Source organism: Alosa sapidissima, chromosome 11, assembly GCF_018492685.1.
Source record: "Alosa sapidissima isolate fAloSap1 chromosome 11, fAloSap1.pri, whole genome shotgun sequence".
In the NCBI taxonomy this organism is placed as follows: domain Eukaryota; kingdom Metazoa; phylum Chordata; class Actinopteri; order Clupeiformes; family Clupeidae; genus Alosa; species Alosa sapidissima.
Window position 1 is genome coordinate 21215626 of NC_055967.1, and position 24623 is coordinate 21240248.

General features: G+C 43.4%; 1 protein-coding gene across 6 annotated transcripts in view; it reads left to right on the forward strand.

The window, feature by feature from the left end:
* Positions 1 to 477: 477 nt before the first annotated feature.
* The window catches only part of LOC121724377 (periphilin-1-like), a 32885-nt gene continuing 8739 nt past the window's right edge, over positions 478 to 24623 (forward strand). For 2 of the 6 annotated variants that reach the window (XM_042110895.1, XM_042110899.1), the window contains exons 1-9: positions 478 to 572; positions 968 to 1027; positions 1194 to 1267; positions 1791 to 2039; positions 10564 to 10631; positions 16810 to 16932; positions 17181 to 17356; positions 17706 to 17741; positions 23104 to 23189. In XM_042110895.1, the coding sequence (XP_041966829.1) occupies position 1027; positions 1194 to 1267; positions 1791 to 2039; positions 10564 to 10631; positions 16810 to 16932; positions 17181 to 17356; positions 17706 to 17741; positions 23104 to 23189 (813 nt within the window). In that variant the 5' untranslated portion in view covers positions 478 to 572; positions 968 to 1026. The remainder of the gene's footprint in view (positions 573 to 967; positions 1028 to 1193; positions 1268 to 1790; positions 2040 to 10563; positions 10632 to 16809; positions 16933 to 17180; positions 17357 to 17705; positions 17742 to 23103; positions 23190 to 24623) is intronic. The other 4 variants (XM_042110896.1, XM_042110900.1, XM_042110897.1 and 1 more) reach the window with 3 other exon arrangements.

The window sequence follows — 24623 nt, forward strand, 5'->3', positions numbered from 1 at the left end:
AATATTCATAGTTCATATTGCTCAATTTTCACTTCTTCAAGTTCACGTTTTTCACATGTTTAAGAGATCGTTACCTTTACTGTTCATACATAACTGGAGCTAGTTCTTTTCAAGTAATGCATGCACAACACATATGGAACATGGAACCCCCGAACCAAACCGGGAATCAAACCGGTCCATGGTACATAAAAGGTTGGGGACCCCTGTGACGTAGCCTACCATAGGTCATGGAATTTCATGGGTTTTTTTGTCAGGGAAAAGTCATGGAATTTCATATTTCACTTAGAGTGGGAAGCTGTAAATCTGAGGACAGGTCAGCTGTAATGATTCATTATATATAATACAACTGACAAGAAATTCACAACAAAATCTGAAACAGAATTTCTGTAGTCCAATACGAAATTGAGAAGTTACCACGAGCCCTACAGTGCGATAGGTGGCAGTATACAATATTCACCGATAGAAGACGCGCTAAGACATCAACCAGTGAAGAAAGCTTCTCTGTAGTGTTTGGTCAAGTAACTGCTGGTTACATGTGATAAAAAAGATGACCATAAGGATGCGTAAAAATAGTAAGTGAACACATGCTTTAATACATTAGTTTTTGTTTTAACTCTAATACATAGTGAAAACAAGTAGGGTGGTGTTTGAGCTGACTTCTCAAAGCAGCTACAACAACAACATAGGGAAAGATGAACTAGCTTTGCTTTGCATGCATGCATCATCTGTTATTTGGTTAATGTTAAATAGTTCATAAATATAGCTCGTAGGCAAAATGGCAGGTAAACTGCGACTTTTAGCGAGCGTAACTTTTGGTAGTTTCTTTGATTCAGTGTCGGACTTGATCTGCATATATGGTAATGCTAGAACTGAAATGGATGGACGAATGATAACTTGTCGGTGCTGAGTAACGTTAGGGTAGTTGGCTAACCACAACAACATAATGTAACCCTCTTTCCTTTTTTAGCTAAATAAGGTTTGGTTACGAGTAGGCTACTGAGGATCGCATCAGCAAGTAACGTAAACAGTAAGTACACCTGTCCCTCATATGGATTCCTCTCAGCGTCTCCGTGTAGAAATTCCTCTTTTTCTTTTATTCTTCTTTTTTCACAATTGACTTGAATCTGTCCACTTAAAAAGATGGTTTTAAGCCAGAGTGGAAGTGCAAGACACATTTTGTCATTTTTCTATAGTGGCCTATAGGAGAGACCGCAGCATCAGAGAAGTCTATGAGGAACGCTTCAAGGAAAGAGTAGTAAGTGTAAATGTAAGTGGTTTTCAAAGTGGGGGCCGGGGCCTCGAGGGGGTGCCAGGGGGGCCTCAGCAAATTGGAAGGACAAGTAAAAGCAACAAATAAATACATTTGAAAAATGTTAAATATATCTATTACTATGAGGGTTGTTATACAATACCATTATAATAATTTGTCGCATATCTGAACATTATATTCCATGATAATGACTGGGAATAATAGTAGTGATGGCTCTCATATAGCAAAAAGCCCCGAATTCATTTTTTACACACTGTATGCTCCATTGCGAAGTTCTTGTGGCTAAAATAATTATTAGGATTAGCTTAATGTATTTTTACATTTGCCGTAGTATTGTCGATAGGTTTAATAACACATCAAGGGGGTCCTTGGCCAGAACTTAGTGGTATGTGGGGGGGCCTTGTTGTGGAAAAGTTTGGGAACCCCTGACCTAGGCTACCACCTGTCTTGCAGCTGACTAGTAGGCCTGTGTAAGCTATTATTTCCTTTTACACCTAACTACATTGGGTTTGCTCAACAGGCTCCTTATCAGAGGGTTGTGAGCATAGAGAGACGAGCACCTTTCCCTACTAGGACAGAGGACGACTATGACAGAGGGGATGACTATGAAGGCCAGCGTTATGTTCTACGAGGTTACCCAGTTGATGACCAAAGAGGTTACCATGGGGAAGACCAGAGAGTTTACCATGATGAAGACCAGAGAGGTTACCACAGTGAAAGTATGCACATTGGGAACGAGCGCAGAACTGCCCCTCATCATTATAAAAGGGTAAGCATATAGCATTCAGACATGGATTCTAATGGGACTATGAAAAAAGATTGAACTTGTATTATTCTGGCACATCTAAATTACACTTGTACCCTATAGCTCAAGGTTTTCAATTTGTGGCACTTTGCATTTTGTCCTTAGCATCATTCTGTGTCAAACCAGATAAGGCTGTTGCTCTAAGTCTACCGTCTTAGCCTAGACAAGGTTTGAACAAAATCTATCTTGAATGGGTCCCAAAACCAAGGCCTGTAAAATATTTCAAATAGATTTGTAAATTATTAAAGTGGTGGTGTAGGATAGCTAGTAGACACATGAATGTAAGGATAAAGGCTATGATATGGTCCCGCGTCTGCATCCCGCGCACGTGGCACTGGTGTGTGACGAGAATTGCGTAATTTTTACGGCATGCGGCACGTTTCTGAGTCGAAGTAAGACCTCGCGTCACTTTGAGGCGTAGACTGCGCATGTCTGAAACGGAACTACTGTAAACACTTCCCTCCAGTAGGTGGAGCACATAGAAGAACAACACTTAAAACCTAGAAACAAACCTAGACAGAAGAAGACTTGTTTGGGTCATTCTACGTCAATTCAACCAGGGCCCATGCACTTAGGTCTCAAAAAAATCTCTTTTATGTAAGATCAATACTTTCCAAGATACAGGCAGTTTTATGGAAGGGGGGATGTCAATTTTGTTCGCCCTCTTTTTTTTTTGTCAAAGTTCAGCCCATAATGCAAGGACTAAACCATGAAGGAGGCTCAAATTTTGCATGCTTTGCATACATAAATAGGAATAGTATATAGCAAAATCGTCACGTTTGGTCTGACTGATCCTGCATGGTCATAGCTGTCCCTCAAAGTTGATAAAAATTGTATTGGAGTTTTTGGTTGGGCAAAAGAAGACATATTTGTACTCAACATAGGCTCTTGATTTATGTTCCTAATTGAGATAAGTAGAAACACTCTCACAAGAAGCAATGAACAGAAAATAAATTCCTTCAGGGTCTGAACAGCAGACCTCACAAGTCTGAAAAATCATTTTGGTTCTCATTTTCAGAGCACCCAAACACCTTGTGGGAATATACAAAGATTTTTTTCTTTATTCACCAATTCTTTCTTTTTTATTTTCCACCCTGAAAATGCACCATTGAGATCAATATGTTTCATATAGAGCCACCTGTGGTTGTATAGAGTACCCTGTGGTAACTCTATACAAAACATATTGGTCTCAATGGTGCATTGGTACACCATCTATGGTGTAGAACCCAAAATATCTCCAGACACCACATTTTAAATGAGTTGGGGACGTAATTGTCCGCTCAGGCTGGCCTTTCTGTGCGTTATCTTCCATTTTCGAAACAGGGTGGCTGGGCTGGCTCCAGTCATTATTGTGACTTCTGCCTATTGGATATTATTGGCTTGATTTGGTCATGGGCCCTGGATAGATGGCAAACAATAAAATAAAAAAACTAATCATAGATTGTAAAAATGCGATACATATGGCACTAAAAACCGAAAAGTTTATTTATAGTTCGACTACAGATATTTCACGTCATGTTCGAATATCGAATAAAAAATGACAGCCCTATTCCCTGCATAGAGAGCTGGATTAAACGCATCTTTTACAGTTTTTTTCAACTGCTTACACACTAAATCTTTGCTTGTCACACAATTTTCTAAACATGTCTTCCAAACATCATAACCCCACACCAAATCTGCAAAACTATACACTAATTCTCAATGTTTGACTCAGTTTTCAGTGTACTAAAACACATTTTGCAAAACACCACACACAATTTTCTACTTAACACACAAAAATCTAACAGGAAGTAGCCTGGCCTTAATTGCCTTCCTACGTACTTCCGCTCGATTTTCATCTCCCTCCATGACTCCGTCTGGGATTCCGGCCATTGGCCTCGCTCGCAGCGGTATATTCGACTCCGCGCCAATCAGCGAGCAGGAGGCGGGAGTTGTGAGAGACGACGTTGAGATTCTGCGCTGTGTTTGAATTGTAGTCCTCGAGGAGTTGGCAATGGCATAAGTTAATGAAGCAATTAAGTCCGTGCTGGCTATGCTTCCAAATATTCAGGAATTGAAGTCCGAACAAAAGGAGTGTTTAACACATTTTATTTCGGGCAAAGATGTCGTGGCCCTACTCCCTACAGGATTTGGGAAACCTTTGATTTGTATTGCGCAGTAGCCTCGATATTAAATTACGGCGGCATGTTTTCAATGATCACATCTAGCTTTGACAATTGTGATGACATTGTATCGCCGAGGCTATTTGCCCCCGCGTTGGGCTTTCCCCTGTGTTCCCGTCCTGTGCGTGTGTGCGTGTGTGCGTGTGTGTGTGTGTGTGTGTGTGTGTGTGTGTGTGTGTGTGTGTGTGTGTGTGTGTGTGTGTGTGTGTGTGTGTGTGTGTGTGTGTGTGTGCGCGCGCGCGCGCGAGTGTTTGTGTCTCCCCACAGAATGTCTAATAAGGGGAGAACTGCCACTCTCGGAAAACTTCCTGTTTCTGAACTGGTTGCAGTTCCTTCTGTGGTTCCACATGAGGGCGCTCGTCCACGAGTGCAGAATGCATGGAGGTCTATGGAGCTGTACCCCTCAAAATCCACTTTTCTCGGGATATAATTTTTTTTCAAGTCAATTGAATATTGTATTCGAAAGGGGAGGCAAAGAAAATACATTTGGTTGAGTACTATATTTTTTAAAGTCACTGTGTAAAGTCAACGTGTCAATGACGTCACTCATTAGCACAATGCTAGCGTGTTATGGGCAACAACGACCCAACCTGTAAGAAAACAAAAAGGACATAAGTACTCGATCATTCAACTTGTGACCTATAACCCATGTTGAAGTTATACAAACTACAATCAAATCTGAGATTTGTCAACGACAATCAGGTGAAAGAGACAAATTTAGCCGTCTAACTCCATTGACTCCCATTCATTCTGCACCCAGTGGAAATCGGGTGGAACTGCTACCAAAATTCGGTACAATGGGACTTAAAGGAACCATATGTAAGATTGTGGCCAAAACTGGTACTGCAATCACTTTCAAAATACTGAAGAGCGGTGTATCCCCTCCCCCTCCCCCTCCCCCCTGACTCGAGGTTGCACACTACTGACTTCGTGATTAGTAGATAGGTGGAGGGTGGCGCATCAGGCCAAAACACATCATGACATGACAAAACATCAACAACAGTTGAGGGCTGCAACTTCACTTTTTAAATGACAATATCCTGGCTGGACTACTGTTGTCAGTGATATAAGTATTTGAAATGAACATGATTTCTTAATGTCTAGTGACATATCAGGGCCATTTTATGATTAATTGAAATATTTTTCTTACATACGGTTCCTTTAATACGGAGTGGCCAGGCTCTCCGTAGACGGGCTCTGGTCTCCCTCTCCCTCATAGAATGTGTCAATGAGTTCTGATGTGTTTTGATTGGGGGGAGGTGCCCGGGAGGGAATATTTAGGGGTTCAGATCGGTTCAGATAGTAGGGATTGCTAAGGGGAGGGGAGGGAATAGAATAGGGGGTTCTAGCAAGTTTAGTCAGAGTAGAAGTGGATTACGTGCGAGTGATTTGTGTTGCGTTGTGTTGTTGGCCGATGAGTGTGAATGACGAGTGATTGAGACCGTGATTTATCAGCGATCAGTTTGTTGTTTTGTAGTGGACACCTCCTGTTGCCCATGCACTAGCCTGTACATCTATAGGAAATAAACTAGAGTTTTGGAACGATATCAGCCTCCCCGTCGCCTAACTTCTCATCGGCGTTACAATATGTTATCTTCAAACTTACTGTTGAATAGTAATCTGCTATTTGCTATTCTTCCACTAACTCTTACACAGTGATGCCAGTAACGCTTTACTTAGTAACGCGTTAGTCTATTTTGACCACTTTTTCGGTAACGAGTAATCTAACGCGCTACTATTTACAAACCAGTAATCAGATTAAAGTTACTTATCTAAATCACTGTGCGTTACTATTTTTGTAATTTTCCTTAGTAAAAAGATATATTCTTTGCTTTCTTCTTGTCTCGGGGATTAACGTCATGTAGGCTATGCCAACCTTTTCAGCATGAGGACAACTCACGTGTAAAACCACGCAGCGACACTAACGTAAACAATAATGGAGGGAGGAGAGAGATGCACGTTTTATCTACAGTCATTATTTTGAGTTTGTGTCAGCTAAACATGACAACATTAAGGTACATTGTACATTCTGTGCTGGCGACAAAGTGCTGTCTAGCTAGACATCCCAAGTCTCCCGAAGTTTTGGGAGTCTCCTACATATTGATATCCTGACGCCCGCAAATTACATAAAATCTCCCGGAACCTAGAGCGAACAAGAGCACGCAAGCCAGACCGGACTTCAAATCGCGTGTGCATCTAAGTTTAACACGCACACAATGGAGAGAGAGAGAGGAGTCGTGCAAGCGCATCCAAGACAGAGTGCATCCTGGTCTGTTTTGCTAAATCAACCAATCAGTTTTCAGTGTAGGTGGGCTTATATCTCTTTTCTCCCGAACTTCAGTTCAGTTAGTGTATCTAGGAACAGGAGCGTCATGGCAGAGTCAGTGCCCCTCAAAAAGGAACATTTAAGACCCATTTTACATCAGACTACACAAAAGTGTACCCAATTGTCTCATAAGAGTAAAACATAATGATAGTATTGCACACTGCACTGTTTGTAACAGTGACTTTAGCATTGCTCACGGCGGGCTAAATGATTGCAAAAGACTTGTTGAGGTGAGTTTAACAAGTGTAATTTCATTTGCATATTACTCAGGCCTATACTAGATGGTTATTTGCCAAGGCTACATGAAAAGGCCAAACTACCAAAATCTACATATTTTATACTATCACAATTTCTATCAATAGGCCTTCCTTATTTGGTGTACTGACTAGACATTATTGAACAAACATCTGTATTTCAGTATCTAAGTAGGTTAGTTTGGGATGTCTGCTATACATTGTTGGCATTACTGTTAAAATGCACTTCCAGTATAGTGAGTATTGGCAAAACCGGTTATCATTTTTATGTTGGCGGTGGGGGTGTTGTCGGCAGCTGCTGAAAGTAACTAATAAAGTAACTTGTAATCTAACTTACCGATAGTTACTTTTAAAATCAAGTAATCAGTAAAGTAACTAAGTTACTTTTTAATGGAGTAATCAGTAATCAGATTACTTTTTCAAGGTAACTGTGGCAACACTGCTATTACATTTGTATCGCAAAGCTGGCATGGTCATTTACATCCATCTTGTTCGCTTTGGTGGGGAATGGTTGTTGTGCAATTTCTGAGCGTTGTAGTGTAGCTTACTTCACGATCGAGCTGGCGCATAACATACGTCACGGCCAAACGTTAGCGGTTGGGTGAAATCAGATCCAATCGTTTCAAACTTCTACAGAGTCCACGCATCCAGCTTGTAAACGTTCGTCAATAGCCGAGATCCCAGACCCTTGTAGAAGCGAAGCGTACCAAGGGGGTGGCAAATGGCCAGGCTAAACAGGAAGTAACTTGATTTTGTTTTTCAAACACAACCCATCAAAATGCCACACTAAATCACCAGTGCTTCACTCTCTCTCTTCACATGTGTAAACACTCATTACTTTACAGAACACCATCCAATCATTGCCTTAGTATAGGCCTATGAATAGATATACTCTATATGTAGGTATGGACCCTTTCAATCTGGCCCTAGAGGATTTCCAGTTGAAATGTTCAGAACCAATGCTGATACTTTGAAAGGAATGTTCTACAAAAAGTCGACTTTATGTACAGTAAAACTTGTCTTTTTTACTATATTTTTGTGTCTCCCCAAATTACCATTAGCTCAATACATTTTTCAATAGACCTATGAATACATACACCCCCCCCCCCCCCCCCCCCCCCACACACACACACACACACACACACACACACACACACACACACACACACACACACACACATACACATACAGACACACACATAAACACACACACACACACTTTTCTTTGGAAAAAGCAAAGTAATTTGATAGAAGTCAGTCATTTCTATCTTAGGCAAAATCAGCTTTTTCAGAACTCCATGTACATCTGGTGGTCATTGTATTTTGCTTTGCTTTGTTCTTGTTGGCTGTAAAATACTGTATTCGCAACAGCAAATTATTTGGGAAAAATCACTATTTTTTTTGTTTCAATATTGCTTCCATTTTTACTGTGTATTTCAACTTCTCTCTGTAGATACCGTAACTTTCACTCTTGTATGGAAATACATAAAGCCTATGAAAGACAAAAGAGCGTTAGGTTTTGAGCAACAGTGTGTACATGATGTATCCAAAATGTCATATTATGTTTGATTTAAAGATGTGTTTATGACATTTTGAATGTTGTGTGTCATTTTGCTGGAGATTTGAGGCATTTTGCATTTTGTGTGAGAAATTGTTGGTTTTGTGTGTGGAGTTTTGAAAAATAGACACAGAGTTTTGAAAACGTGTGTAAACAGTTGTAAAAAACTGTAAAAATGAGCGTAGCCTAGCACCTATTCCTGAACAATGCTGAAATCAAATGAAACTCCCCAGTAACACTTGTATTGTTGATCGAAGTGCATTCTCGCCTGTTCCGTATATATTGCGTTATCAATAATGATGATAATAATAATAATAATAATAGTAGGCTAATAAAAGGAATGTAGCCTAGACTACCTCTCCCAGGTGCACTCATTATCACCTGCTCCTGAACAGTGCTGAACTCAAATCTCGAAACTCGCCTCTCAACACCGGATATAATGCGTTAATAATTGAAGGAATGTAACCTAGGCTACCTCTCGCTCTAGATGCATCCATTATCACAATGAGCCATTAACACATTATGAACACAAAGAGGCTACTTCAAAACTTTTATTGACACGTTATAATTACAGGTTTCTGGTTCATACTTTTTGGTATGAGGCAGGTGTGAAGACTCAATACAAATTTAATTGAGGACATCTGTACGTACAACTCTTTCTTACCATGGCACTGCTGTGTTTAGAATGTCTTTACTTTATATCGCACCAACGTTGCTGCCCGAGCTGCCCTCGCGGCACCAAGTCACCGTACAGTGACTGCAAGTCTCTCAGCTACACCAACAGGTGTGTTGTGTGTGTTCTGGTGGATGATAAATGCAGCGATGCGATGGACCAACTTATCAAACTTCCCAGCAGACAGGCAAAAGTACTGGTGTTGTTTCTCCTCATCTAACAGCCGCATCTTTTGCACATAAGTGTGGAACACTCCTTCACTGGCTCTTTCTTCGTTCAGTGCTCGCACATCCCACTTTCTTTTCTTCAGGCGTTTCAGGCTTCTTTGGTGGTAGTGTCCTACTTTCAGGCTCAACGTACCGCCCCCAGTTGGTGGGGTAGAGTATCACAGTTAATTCGTAGTGCGCAGGCGCTAACCTTAATCATCTAGCGCGCATTCAGGACAACAGAAATTGGAGTATGCCGTGTGTACGCGCAAATGTGACGGAGGAGCTTACCATTTCCTTAAGTGTAGCTCAAACTAATAAAGTGTAATCTATGAATGAAACATTGTACATCATTGGAACTTTGTGCACAAAATTACTAGGAGCTATTCCCACACTGATTGTCTTGTTCTTACTAGCTACCCCACATACCATTTTAGTCCTTAATTAGACCTCATTTTATCCTTAATATCTTCATGTGCATTTGTTGCAGAGACCTCAAATATCGGCATACTCCAGTCATACTAAGAACGTGTTTGTTCTCCATCCTACAAGATATTAATGCCCAAACATGGCCTCCAAGATAAGCCATTACTGAGAGTGGAAAAATGATAGAAAATCAAGGGTGAAAACATTGGAATTTAGCAAAAATATTTTTACAGGTCATAGTTTTGGGACCTAAACATTATGTCGGTAAACTTTGAGACGGTGCGGCAACCATTTTCATGGATTCTCTCTGATTTGACACTGAATGTCTATGTACTACTTATTAATAAACATTTTAATAGCATGTAAGTGAGTACACAATACATAAATAATGGTCAATTGCACAAGGTATTTGGGCATAGTAATTTTAGTGTCTGGGATAGGATCATTATTCCAGAAGAAAAACACTGTGATACAGTTAAAGCTGCAGTTGGCAAGTCTGACAGATTGAGGGGACAACATTTTGAATGCTTACAACTCTCATGCCCTCCCCCACTACCACCGAGCACCCTCTCATCGAGTTTGTGCTCGTCAGTGCGCACCAAACTGCACCAGACTGTGATTGACAATCAGATCTCACACAGCCCTGCTCTGATTGGACCAGAAGAACCGGGAGCGGTGGATTTTTGCAAAACAACTAGTGTCGTTTTCAGTGAATATGATCAAAAAAATCAAGCCTACACTTGATATGAGTTAATAGCCTGGAATATAAGGAAACTGTAGCTTCAATTGAGCTGATTAAAGTTTTGTTAGTGATAGTGTAGTAGAGATGTTTTAATAAGGTACGCGTAATACCAAATAACTTCTGGACTTTGTACTCTAACAGGATGAACAGTATCCTTACTACCGAGGGCCCAGGGAAGATCCACCAACTGGTCGCCAGGTTGAGTTCAGGTGAATTTTCTTTTAAAAAAAAAAAAAAAAATGCTACATGCTGTAACGGCACACTCTCTGTTGTGTATTCTAGTCGTTGGCAAAATGCTGTTTCTTGTCACTGAGTTCAATTTCCTTGTGATTTTAGCAATTAACACATAGCCCACTTTCTCCTATGACTTTGTACCTCATGAGGAAGTGAGACTTGGCAGGGTGTAGCCAGTAAGAGCGCTTTAAAAATCTCTGCATGGCTTCACTGTGTGGCTGCCAGTCCTGAGAGGGAGCAAGTAGTCCAGCAAAACAACAGCTCTATTAACTGGCCTGCAGAGCTTCAGGCCAAGCATAGCACTGCGTGGGTGGTGCACTGCCCTCCCTACTGTACCTTGACCAAGTTTTAGAACTCACTCTAGGTACGATTTGGCTATTTGAGTTGTATTTAAAGGGCTCAGGGGGATGTCGGATGGAGTGTTTTGGAATGAGAGTGTACCTTGTTGACGAAAGAAACGGGTGGAAATTAAGTTACCTTTTTTGAAACTGTAATGCACTGCTTAGAATATGAAGGGGATGGATAACAAGCCATTGATTACTGAATTATGCTATGTGTTATGAAGTGTTATGATAGTTGATAAGCTATTTTTTCCACCAGTTTTCCCCAAACACTTAACATACCTCTGGTGATGGCAGGCTGTGGAGTGAGTTCTGATTATAACCAGCAGATGGCGATAGGCACCTTTTTTGACCAATTGTTAGGTTATGAAGATAACCATGGTACTCTGAAGGAGAAAATGAGATGTTAACCAATGATGTCATCGACCTGAACCAGTCTCCAATCGCCCATCTCTGTACGGGGGGATATTTGCATTCCAAATCAATATAGGCCCGTATATGCAGAATATTCTTCCTCTTTCCATTCTTTAGTGCCTCGAGAACCTTGAATCGGCTAAAAAAGGAAAACTCTGATCCCAATGCAAAGGACTGCTGGACTTTCGTCCCCCCACAAGCCTTGCCGCATTCCTTGCAAAAGCCTTTGTAAAGGCGGCATTTATTCCAAGATGGATGGATTCTGGCATTGCCCTACTCCCTGCGGTTGTGCCGTCCCGCCTACGGATCCCCAGGCTTTGAGAGAGGCACTCTACCTTCTGATCTGTTCAACCTGGGCGATGACGCTATGTCCTTCCTCACCTTCGATTCCAAGCAGGAAGTGGTTAGTGTTGTTCCCCAATCCCAAGCAGAAGAGGCAGTCAGCCACAAAGCGAATAATTCCCCCTCGTGCTGACTCTTGCCCTTATGGATTGGGCTACCGTGACACTAGGTATCCTGCGGCCCCCTCCTGAGCCGCCAGCAGTCTCAAGACTAGACGGCATGTTCTTTGGCGGCAGAACCCCCAAGAACAACTGTCCCCTGCCATATAGTGCCAGAGCATGGACAATCGCCCTACGGAGGCCCCGCCCTTCCTTCCAAGCCCTGCCGAGTTGCTGCCGCTCTCAACGAGAAGGCATACTCGTCCATCGTTCAGCCCTCAACACCACGGTACTCATGACTGTATACGCCGGTGAGATCCTCTGCCACTCAGACACCGCTCTCAATGCGGAGGACCTCCCCGAACTCAGGAAGGTGTTAGACTTTAGCCTGAAAGCTCTGAATTGTTCAGCCATGGCTCAATGCCATACACTGGGTTTTCGAATAGCCCAGTCCCAGCATCTGTGGTTGGTCTTGTCTGACCTCTCAGACAAATAACGGCTCCCCCTCCTTGATGCTCTGGTCTCACCTGGTGGTATGTTTGGCCTGGGCATCGCTACACTGAGAGCCAGGTATGAAGCTGCCCTGAAGGTGCTTCTGCCCTTCACTTGATTGCTGAAGCATGCTACATGGTGTGTTATATGCTTAAATCAACACAGTTGATAAGCTAATTATTTTTTTCACCATTCTTCCCAAAACACATAACAGCTCTGGTGACAGCAGGCTGTGGAGAGAGTTCCGATTATAACCAGCAGATGGCAATAGACACCTTCTTTTGACAAAACACAAATTGAATGGGAGTATTGAATTGGCAATGAGGGTCATTTTTAAACGTTGTATGTCTCCCTGTTTCTGCTAGTGCTCCACAGTCCTACAAAGACCATAAATCAAACATGACAGGCCTTTCGCCATCTTTGCATTTGACATCTGTTTGAATGGTGCGCTTGTCAGTGTCTCACAGACTAATGTGCACTGAACAACCCGCTCTGTTGGATGTGAACTCAAGATGCTGTTGACTTTGAATGATACCTCACCAGGACTGCAAATGCAGTGATCAATCTAGGATTCAAAGCATGATGCATCATTGCATGTGCATAGCACATGTTTTTTTTTTTTTTTTTGTGCAGTTCAAATCTAGACATCTGAGGTTCTTCTCTTAAAGCAAGAGGGATGGACAATTCCCTCGTCTTCCCTCAGCAGTATTGGCATGCAGTCAGCCACATCCCATGGCTGCAGGACCAAGAACCTTGCTCGCTGAAAGCCAGCATTACCTCCCCAAATCCATACGGACACATAGACACTACACTCTCATACATACCAGATACCAGCCCTTTCCTTCCTGCTCGCTCATGGCCGCCCATACGGCCGTTTCTGGGCCAGCCCAAAGGACAAAGGGCACCACTGTGCGCCCCCTTGGCCAGAGCCCACGTACACACACAGCTTGCACCTGAATGCCCACCCTTTACCATGGGCCTCCGCAGAGCCTAACTGGTGTGCAGACTCAAGCAACTTGCACACACCTGGTGCAAAGGGCGATGTCTATGTCTAGTGCTATTTTATATGACTGTCCACTGTCAAGGCTGCTTTTTGAAAGCATTGGTCTCACTGGTTTGTACAGTTTTGGTGATTTGTCGGATTGACTTTATGGATACGTAAAACTGTGAGTGAAAGCTTGGACAAGTGGGTTTGATGCAGATGATTTTACTCCAGTCTCTGAGCTACAGTATGAGCCAGGCAGGCTTCAAAACTGTGATACTATGGCAATTTATCAATCTTTGATCCCCGTTCAGATTTGTTTCAGTTTTGGGATTTCAAGTCACACATACAAGGGATAATCCACACTGGTATTAAATGATTTTCAAGCGCTATGGGGAGTCAAAGAATGATCCAGTGTGAAGGCTTTGCCTAACTGCAGTGCTGTTTAAATATTTAGAGCAGTAAAAGACTCTTTTTATTTTTCCATGTCCATGAAATCATGTCAGAAGTCACTATTTGTTTGTGGAATTATTTAACAACAACCCATTACCCCCCCTTAATGTCTCATTAGATATAGTGCTTTGGTAAAAAGTTCAAAATTTGATTATTAAAAATCTAGAACTACAGTCCTCTAATGCATTTCCACCCTTTCAGGACCATCCTGTCCTTAGTGTCTTGTGTCTTGTGAATCAGCTAAGTACCTTCCATGATGAGTTACTGCTTGGGTGATGGAGTGCGGTGTTGTGTGTGTATTTGTCCGTGCATGTCTTTCCTCCCATGTCCATTTGGCAAAATTCCTTAGGAAGCCTCAGCAGTCTTTGTGGACTCGGCCATTGGCCGGAGGTGTTTTGCAGGCCTAGTAGAGATGTGCTGGGGTGGGGGCATCATCCTTTAATCCCTTTGCTTGGCCTTAACTCCTCTGAACACTGCTCAGCTTCCATAACCAGTTTTGTAACTTCTATTTAAATCACCAGTTTCATATGCACACATACCTGCACATGCCCTTAGACTGAAATGGTGAGCATCTTGGAGCTGGTGTTTCTTAATTTAGCCTGCAGGACATACGCACGTGTGCACTATGTAGCGTAATGGAATAATGCTAATCCCAATTTAGCTGTTGGTCCTCCAGACAGGAGTTTCCCATGGCATAGAAACACACACAGACACTCACACACAGGCGCTCGGAGAGAAAGGACCCAATGTGGTAATGTGTCTGGCAGCAGGGGTTCGGAGAGCCCACGGAGCGAGAGAAGCCACGCCACTCAATCTGGCCTTTGTGCCTCTCTCTCTCTCTCTCTCCCTCTCTCCCTTCCTCCCTCCTGCCGGACCAGACCAGACCAGATGATGAGGAGCCACTAATGAGCTCACCGGTCGCCCTGTGAAGTGCCAGAAGTACAACTAGTTGGCAACCCCCCCCCCCCCCCCCCCGTCTCCTCTCTCAACCATCAAAGTCACCTCACAAACCCTCACCCCGCTTTAATGGTTCGCTCTAAAGCATCCTGAAGCCATAATTACTTGTTTAATATATTGTGTGCGGGCTGGTAGCCGATGTATCTCGCTGGAGTTTAAGTCGTTAGGATGATTAAAGAGAAGGGCATAATCAGCTGCAACTGTTGATCGGGTGAGGTTCACAATTATCTGAATTGCTGAGCGATGTACTTATTCATTTTTTCCCTTTTGTTGTTTTTTTATGTAGCCTATGTTTTTTGGTGGTTGATGCTGGGTTCACATACATTATGGCCTTCATTAACTGGCTTCCATTAACTTTCTCTTTGACAAAGCTTTCCAGAAGTCTTACAGGTGTATTTAGAGAGCAGTTCCAAATTTAGGCTGAACAGCCCAGAATCGCTGTTGCATGTTTCCCTCCTAGAACTCAGCAGTTGACCACATGAAAAAGCAGCCATGTTTCTTTTGCTTTGATGGTGTGTGTGTGTGGAGCCATCACTGTATCTCTTCTCTTCAGAGGCTCACCCGTTTCATCATTACAAGCAGACCCACATACCTGTGTCACCAGCACCTGTCCAAGCTTCCCATAGAGTCTACAAATAACCCTTCAGACCATCACACCATCCCTCACTAATGTCCCATCCCATGACAGGACACAAACAAGATGTGAAGATAAAGTTGTGTCTTTAGAATACAACCTGAGAAAGTTAAAATGGAATGTTGGTCTGACAAGATTTAAACAGTATCCATAATTAATGATTAATAGTAATATCTACCATTATGCTGTGAACTTAGTCCTTAAAGTCTCAGCATAATCTCTGCATTCGTTGATGTATGTAGAAATATGGAGGGTTTTTTTCTGTTCAGAAGACAGAGCCTCCATTCTAATAAGCTTTTTTAAAGTGAGCAGCAGCAGTGGCAGGGCCACTTCAAACGGGTCAAGCGTCATTAAAGCATGAGGCCCATGTAAAGCCTGCTCTTTGTTTGGGCTACAGGCCCAGGTCAGGCCGAGGTCGTGGAAACCAGGTGCCATTGATTTGTTTATGCCGCCAATCAGCTCTACGGCACGTCGTATAGCGGCTGATGGTCGGTCGGCCAGATCGAGAGCATTGGCCGCCAGGACAATGAAGCGACTGCCAATAAAGGCTCCAGTGATTTTACTGCTGTGTGGGGTAGATATAGCTAAACAAGACCAAGGGAAAGACCAGAGAACCATTGTCTGGTTTGTATTAGCGCATTAGCATTTATTAGTTCACTTGTAAATTGGCAGCTCCCAGTCTGAACCAAATATTTGATGTGTGAAATTGGAGAAGGTAAGCATACTTTATGGCAGTGGTTAGCCATTACTGTGGCAAATTGAGAAGTCGGCCTGTCCGACACGGCTCAGAGCACCGCATACTGAATCTGAGGCTTATCCAGCCTATGTGGCAGGGGGCACTGGGCTCACTGACCCCCCTTGCCCCCTCCTCCGAACAGCCAGGGGGTCAGAAGGGGCACTCTCCCGTGGCAGGGTGCTTCAGGCTGACGGGCTCCTGTGTTGACTTTAAAAGCGGGGGGAGCGCTATCAAAATAAACACTCTAATTAAAGTGTAAAGGAGAGCGGCAAAGGCCACACTCAATTGCCCTCTCTCTTAACCTGACTGGGGCCGTGGAGCAACAGTTATGAGATGGCGGTAATAGTTTTCTCTCTCCCGTAATTGATCAAAAACATATTAGATATAATGTCTTCAAAAAAGGGTCTCGAGGCGGCAGTGTCTAACAATAAACCCCCGCTTTGTTTTCAAGTAATGACCCACTTCGATCCCAGAACAGCTGATGCTTTGTTCTTTTGTGGTGTATGCTTTCCAATATTTCTGTCTGGATGTGCGAGTCAGTTTGTGGGTAACATAAAATATCTTGAATTGAAAAGAAATGGCTTCCCAAATAGGATTATCCAAATTGGATTTGCATCTGCAGTTTGTACAGCAGTCATTTTCTCCATTGTGTGACGGATTCTGCCAGAATATTCAGTCGTTCCATTTTCTGTGTCTGTCTGTAGGTCCAGCAGCCAGGTAGCTGCCCCGTCTGGCGTGAGGGGCCAGAGGCCGCCCCCTCCTCGCTCCATGTCCACCCCCAGTGGAGATGACACCCTGATGCAGGCCGTCAGGAACCTCGATAGATTGTACGTCGCTCAACACTGACCACTGAAGTGATTGTTTACCAGCCAGTAGTCTCCGACTTTACTGTTTTCAGCTGTCGTACAGAGAATATTCAAATTTGATAACTGTCGGACGTGTTTATGCCACATAACCAGTCAGAGTTCATCTTGATATACTCAAGCTGATGGGCTGAGAAATGTAGCTACCATAGAGTAACAAGCTTCCTGTAAAGAAGACGTTCTTTAAAGCCTGATGTTCTCCTCTCTACAAGGGAAGACCACGAGGGGCCCAGACGTAAAGGCCCTGGTCCCCCAGTACATGAGCGCTCTCCAGCCAAGAGAGACATCCCTCCCTCCCCCCACAGTCGCTCGGGCTCCAGCATCAGCAGCAGAAGCTACTCCCCAGACCCTGGCAAAAGCTACTCCTATCCTAACCAACAGAAGAAGAGTAAGTGTGCACTGTGCAATCTGTTGGGAGACTATTTTAAGATATTGTGTGTAGAAAAAAAATGTTCAGCTCCCTGGCCTATGAAAACATGTGTTGCAGTCTAATGTTATGGGAACTGGCTTTATAAAATTTCGAAGCTCAACTAAGTATAAGAAAGCATTAAACTTTGAAACCAGCTGGTGTGTGTGTGTGTGTGTGTGTGTTTTGTATATGTGTGCAATCACAACATGCAGCTCAAGGGTATAGAGCAGCCGGTGTCTAAATGATATGGGTGTGTGCATACTCTCTTTACTTCACTGCTGTGTGGATTTATTGGTCTAACTTTTTTTTTTTTTGTCGTCTCTTCCAGGATATGAAGAACCATATGGCTCAAGTCGAGAATCTGGTAGGTCCATCAGAGAGGGAACATTTCTATTGAGGAATCCTGGTGATAGTATCCTCTACATATGAGTTTAGCCTGTTGCAATAGTGTTCAGCATTAGTTAATAGGTGCAGCTTCTCTTCCAAATAGCAGGCCTTTGCTGTAGCATAGCAGAAAACCAATGTATCTGCTTCTTATCTTGTTTTGAAACTGATTGTAGCATCGTACTATATATTGGCTTGTTGTTAAATGTCCTTCTGGAGCTGTGGTCAAAATTCCTCACGCTTTATTAGACCTACTGCCTCTTGGCTCGGCCTGATCCACGGGCTTCCATGCTGAAGGGGAACTGTTCGGAGCAGGCCTCTGTCTCTCTCAGGCTCCTCTCTCTCTCCTGGCTCACGGCTCGGCATGTCCCGAAACCCAAGCGCCTGTGACTAATCGGAGCGCGGCGGCGCGAGCAGGGGCGTGATGAAGGCTCCGTCAGCCCTGTTGCGCAGAAACGAGGTCAGCCCGTTTCGGAGGGCTGAAACGAAGGGAAGCTGGAACGCTGGAAGTGCCTGTCACAGGGCAGGAATGAGCAAATGTTGACTAGTTGGCCGACCAACTGTAAGCTGTAAGCTGTTCTCCTGACCGTGTCACACACCAATTGTCACACATTCATGCTTCACAAAGCTCGGGGCCAACTCTATGGCTATGCAGTCTATGCAGCTAAACCCACTTTCAGTGGTGGTTTCAGATGGTGTCTGTTCCTGCAGTACGTAAAGGGATTGTTGCTGATATTTTGGTCTGGGAATGTTACCGAAGTATTGATACTGTCCCATAAAAAGCATAATTAGTCATGAGAAATGCACTTTCATGGCCCACATGATTTGGATATGACAAGTGAAATTGCATGCGTTGCCTGTTGTTTGCCATTATTGTCTGAGCTGTCAGAATCTGGTTCTGAATAGTTGTGACCTTATCCAATTCAGATACTATGTGGGACACATTAAAAAAGACATAAGCTCATAGAGGCCAGAAAATAAGCATGGTATGAAGTTTAAAATGTGGTAGATCTTATACAGGTTTTCAGAAATTAAAAAATTGAGGAAAGTTTAGGTTTGTGTGTATGTGTTTCCGTTTATATTCCAACAATCAAATGCACAAAGGTGAGGAAATCTTTAGTGGTTGGTTGTTCTGCTCTTTAGTGTTGAAGGTGTGAATTTTGACCGAGACAGGGGTCTGCTGGAACATGTTAAGATGCTAATTACGCACAGGGAGGCTTGGGTTTTATTGAGGAGACGTAGCTTTTGATTCAAAGTTTGACCTTTCGCTGTTTGTGAGAAAGCAACATGCTCTCTGACAGCTAGCAGATGTCCTCATGCTACAGTACTCTCCAGTAAGCTCTCTGCCCTTCACAAGACAGCCAGCCAGCCAGCCAGCCAGCCCCCAAGTCTCCCCCACCTCCCCACCCTGTCTGCCTACTTTGATGGATGCAACAGTTAAACAGTTTTGGTCCTGAAATGCTGAACTCTGGCGATGTTGCTTTAACATTTCTTGCCAGATCTCTACATCTTATAATAATTATGTTATTATATGTTTTGTGCTCTCTCTTGCTCTGTTCCTTTTTCTATTAAATGAAAGATGCTCTGGCCAGTAAATGTGGAATCTGAGGGGAGAAAGGTTATGCCTAAGTTTAATTTGATTCACCAGTAGTCAGGACAAGTGCCGTCTTTTGCTGACTTCCAAGTGGTTCCCTCCTAAAAGCGGCTCTTTATGTGGTGCTAAGAGGGTTGGTGGGACTGTGGCCTCCTTCTCATCTCCCCTCACCTCACATTTGGGTTGAGTGTTCCACCTTCGTTTGAAGCGGCAATAAAACCAGCAGCAAACAGACGGCAGTCCCCCACCCCCGCCCCCTCCCCTCGGCTGTCGTGCTAATTAAGCGACACATCAAAGAACACGCACACAGAGAGAGAGAGAGCGGGAGAGAGAGGCCCACCAGGCAGGTAGTGGGGAATGCTGGGAGATCTGTGTTCCTGTGTCCTGCTCCCTGCGTAACGTCTGGCTCTCTACTCATGCCCCCCCCCCATTCTCTCCTCCAGGGGCCTGGCCTTCTCGTCCCTGTGTTTTCCCCCTTGTGCTTTAACGCTTATCAGAACAATGCTCCTGATGCTCCTGATCGGATAAAACTCTTCTCTGCTCTGGCTGTCCATTTACAAAATGATAATGGAATCTGAGAGATGTGATTACATATAACTAGAGCAGGGCTACGTTCAAGAGCACTAACAAATGATACAGTTTACTGAGTTGTGGTAGGGGGTGTGGAGTCTCACAGATGGCTATTGTTGCATGCGAGGAAGATGCTGCTGAAGAGAGGGTTGTGTCTTTGCCAGTCTGTTGTTTCTAAAGTGCCCTTGCTTGGTGCCAGACTGACAGGGGATGCCCATCCATCATTCCATGGCGTGCTGAGATGAAGCTTGGCATGCCTAGCACTCTGGGTGTGCGAATGTAGTGCCACACACACACACACACACACACATAAACACACAGTCTCTCACTCACACATCGCATGCCAGCTGCAGCTTTTGCAAATGAGGAGGTGGAATATACCATCCGGTTAGCCCCTGACTGAAAAATCTAAAATCTTGTTTCTTTTGTTTGAAAGTAGGCTTGCTTTTTATCTCCCAAACACTCATCATCTTGGACTTAAATGTTGACAGATTCGGCTGAGTCTTCACAGGCTGCATTTGCATGGCTTTGATATCGATGCGTTTCCTGAGTTTGTCATGATTCTGGTGAATCAGGATTTATTACCATCCCATTAGTATGATGCCTAATCTGCATACAAGCCCTGATGAGGCACATAATTCTGCCCACTTAGCTTCAATCAGCTTTTGATGATCATCGCGAGATTTACAATTCATGAGCATATGTCGGTGTATGGCTGACAGCATGATTTCCCCTAAAAATACAATCAACATTCTCTATGGTCAGTCTTCATTTGGAATCAGTGGTCATGACATGTTATTATTCCTTTGTTTTCAGTTTAGCGCATAGTGGTCTTTTGCATAGCCTACACATATGGTTCCTCAGTCTTGTGATGATATTATTACTGTGATTTGGTCAGTGCTTGAAAAGAGTGCTGGAACAGGAACAGGAGCAGGCTGGTTATGTGAAATAGGGTCCCTCATGTATTTTCTCTGATGTTTAGGTGTTTTGCAGTTGTATCGTTTCGGTATTGGTATTGAGATATTCCTGGCAGGTACAGCATCATATCAAAGTCATAACTTTGGTACCGTGACAACACTAGACCAGACTCTCCATCCTCCTCCTCACAGCCACGGAGGCGGGGGAATGGGAGGCTGCTGAACGTGACTGCGCCTGGCCCAGCCCGCTGGGGCCCCTGTCATCCGAGGACTGCAATCGGGAGCGACTTGTACGTCACTCGGTGTACTATGGCCCAGAACTGCAGTTGGCCTCACGGATAATAATAGTCCACTCCTGAAATACATGTGCTCCCTCCTTAACTCCTTCCTCAGCTGAGATCCGTGTCAGAGATAGACGCCACGCAGCCAAATTCCCCCTGCACCACTGTATCTGAGCTAGGTTGCAGAGTGCACAGCAGACATTATGACTAATTACTAATTATGCACATGGATTAAGATACTCAGAGAACTATAATTCTCCTCAGCCCTTAAGCTCTTACTATAATATTGACTTCAGTTTGCCTTGTGGTGTTAGTTTCAGGTCACAGTAAAAGTTTGAGAGGACATTGCCTAGTCATGGTCTTGGGACAGGATTCTGGGCTGATAAGATGGCAATGATGTCAATGTGAAAGCATAAATACCAATTTTGTGGCCAGCTTGTCATAACACAGTTAGAATGAGACCTCCGATATGAGTTGAGATTGGCAGCGTGGGACGTATGAGCTCACAGTTTCACCAGATATTATAAGGAAATTATGTCATCACAGCAATCAGCTCGAGGACATGAGGTGAGATTTGTCGGAAAGTTTTCCAGAGTAAATCAATGAGTCAAATGAGTCAAGAGAGTCAAGTCTCCCTGATAGCATGAGGCATTTTGCTATTGATGGCTTGGAGTGAACTTCCACTCTTAACTGTTGTGGTGTTCCTCTACTGTACTTTACCCAGTCAAAGGCATTATTCGTGCATGTGTACAACCTGTGTTGTGGAAAGCATAGTCTTTCACTGCCACTGATGATGTTGCCTTGGGTATGCAAGATGGATTTGCTGGCACACGGTTCAAGACCCATAGGCACTAGCATCACTCACTCGTAGTAGCATATCTCTGACAGCACTGGGGAGTTCACACACGCCACACAGCTCAGTGCAGACTGGTCTCCATTAGACACGACCTCTCAGGCCTCGTGCAGAAGGATGTGTGGTATATCCACTGTATGTTCTCTGCTCCCTGAAACGCAGCCAGTGGCCTCTTTTCAAAGCTTTAGCTTGCCGTTTTCCAGACTTTTTTGCAAAAACACTATCCCTGGCAAGGTTCCCATCAAAGCTGAATAGAGGCATGGTTAGAATTAGTGAAAAAAAGTGAGTGAATGAGTGCATCATATTGGAGGAATAAAGTTACCTCTCTGGGCTTGTACTCAAATGTAGGGATGTACTCTAAGCAACGCCATTTTGTGAACTCGACACCCTCCCATTGCGTTAAGGCACCCAACACACACTTATTTGATCCTGAGTATGAAAATCTGGGTATTTGGAAAATTTAACGAGGAAAACAACGTTAAAAGCATCTTGTTTTGAGCAACTGAATGTCTGAATGTCAGGGTGGGGGGTGGGTAGCAGCAGCCAGGAGGAATGGAACGACAGGCCGAACGTGTTTTTAATTTCACCTTGGCTGGGCTCTATTGCCACAGGAGATTTGAATAAAGAAATGGGGGAAAAAGAGGAGCGCAAACGTTTTCCAGCTTGGCCTTAGTTTTATGTTATAGACATATCGGAGCCTGCAGAGCACATTGCTCAAAGCGGCACAATCCGAATGGCTCAGCCCCCATTGTTTAAGACCTCCACAGAGACTGTGTTAAGTAAACAGTTATTTGTCACTGTTTCTCCACACTTGTGAACTCGCTGCGCATTGTCCCCACCACACTTCACAATGAGTTACTGCTTAGCGGAGCAAATTGTAGAGAAAAAAAAAAATGGGTCAACCCCAATGCCAATGTGTTTCCAATCCCATTTCAGAAATTGAATTAGGCTAAAACGGGTCTAATATTTCCCTGGATTGTCTTTTTTGTTTAACTTGAGTACTCTGCATCTCAAAATGTGGCTTTTGTCTTGTGGTTGTTTCTTTTGCCTCTTTCTCTGTCATTCTTCTCTCACTCTCTTTCTCTTTTCTCTTTCATTTCTTTCTCTATTTTCCATTTGTCTTGCAGTAGAAAGAGAGAGACCATCCAGCTACATGGTTAGTGCATCTCAAGATGGATCTCCATATAGGCCTAGCTTAGTTTTGGCCACCAAGGTAAGATATTCTCTGATTATTCTCTGATTTATCATTACTTAAACATGAATATAATATTTTTTATATTGTTTTCTTTATTATCCACAATCCCTTCTTTTTAAAAACACCAATTTGACTTGTCTTATGTGAGTCTTCCATTTTTATTTTCCACACTAAATATGGACATCAATGTTATAGAAAACATATTGATCTCAATAGTGGATTTTGTCCATGTTCAGGGTGGAAAATAAAAAAGAAAGATTTGCATAAGACAAGTCAAATTGGTGTTTTTAAAAAGAAGATATCATGGAGAATAAAGAAAAAAGTGCACTTCCACAAGGTGTTAGAGTGCTCTGAAAATGAGATTCAAAATGATTTTTCAGACTTGTGAGGTCTGCTGTTCTGACCCTGAAGGAATTTATTTTATGTTCATTGCTTTTGTTCATTGTTCATTGTGAGAGTGTTTCTACTTATCTCAATAAGAAAAAAAGAGCCTATGTTACAAGTACAAATATGTCTTCTGAAGGCCTAAACAGAGCTCAACCAAAAACTCCAATACAATTTTGATCAACTTTGAGGGACAGCTATGACCATGCAGGATCATCCAGCCCCAACATGACGATTCTGCTACATACTATTCCTATTTATGTACCAGCATGCAAAATTAGAGCCTCTTACATGGTTTAGTTCTTGTGCTATGGGCTTGTGAATTTTGACACAAAAAAAAAGAGGCCGAACAAAATCGACACCCCCTTTCCCCCTGTAAAACTGGCTCTATCTTAGAAAGTATTGATCTTACATAAAAGTAATTTTACAGTGTGTCTCCTGGGTAACATAGGTACACTTGGTAGAATGTTTTGAGACCTAAGTGCGCGGGCCCTGGTTGAATTGACGTGGAATGACCCTTTTATTTAAAACTGTCTGTGTAGTTGGTGTCAGTAGCACTACAAAATTTGTGTTGAAATATGATGCACCAAATTGTTTTATTGCATTATTTGTACCCTGCAGACCATAAACACTTCAGTATGTATCCATACTTGCAGTAGGTCGCTATACTTTCCATGCCGTTGGATCCAGCCTTTCTCCCTGTGTCCACGGACCTCTGGAGTCTTTAGTTCAGCCTCGTGAGTCTTGCTCATGACCTTAACATTTAGCACAGGGGGCCTCCCTCCCACACGCCCACATCACAGCAGTGCGGTGATGAGCACTGATGAGCAGGACTGTTTGTGACAGTGATACGCCCAACATCGCCTCTTCCTCATCATCACCGTTTGATCAGGTCACTCTGTTTAAGGCCACGGTCACTTACCATGACTGAAGCAGAAGATGAAAGCCAGGGGCTGTTTGTAAACCTGACTTGAAGTGAAGCGCTCTGACTGGGCACTGCGGTTGCGCTTGTTTTGTAGCCCTGTGCCTTTGCTGGTGGTCAGAGCGAAGAGTCGCACGGAGTGTTAA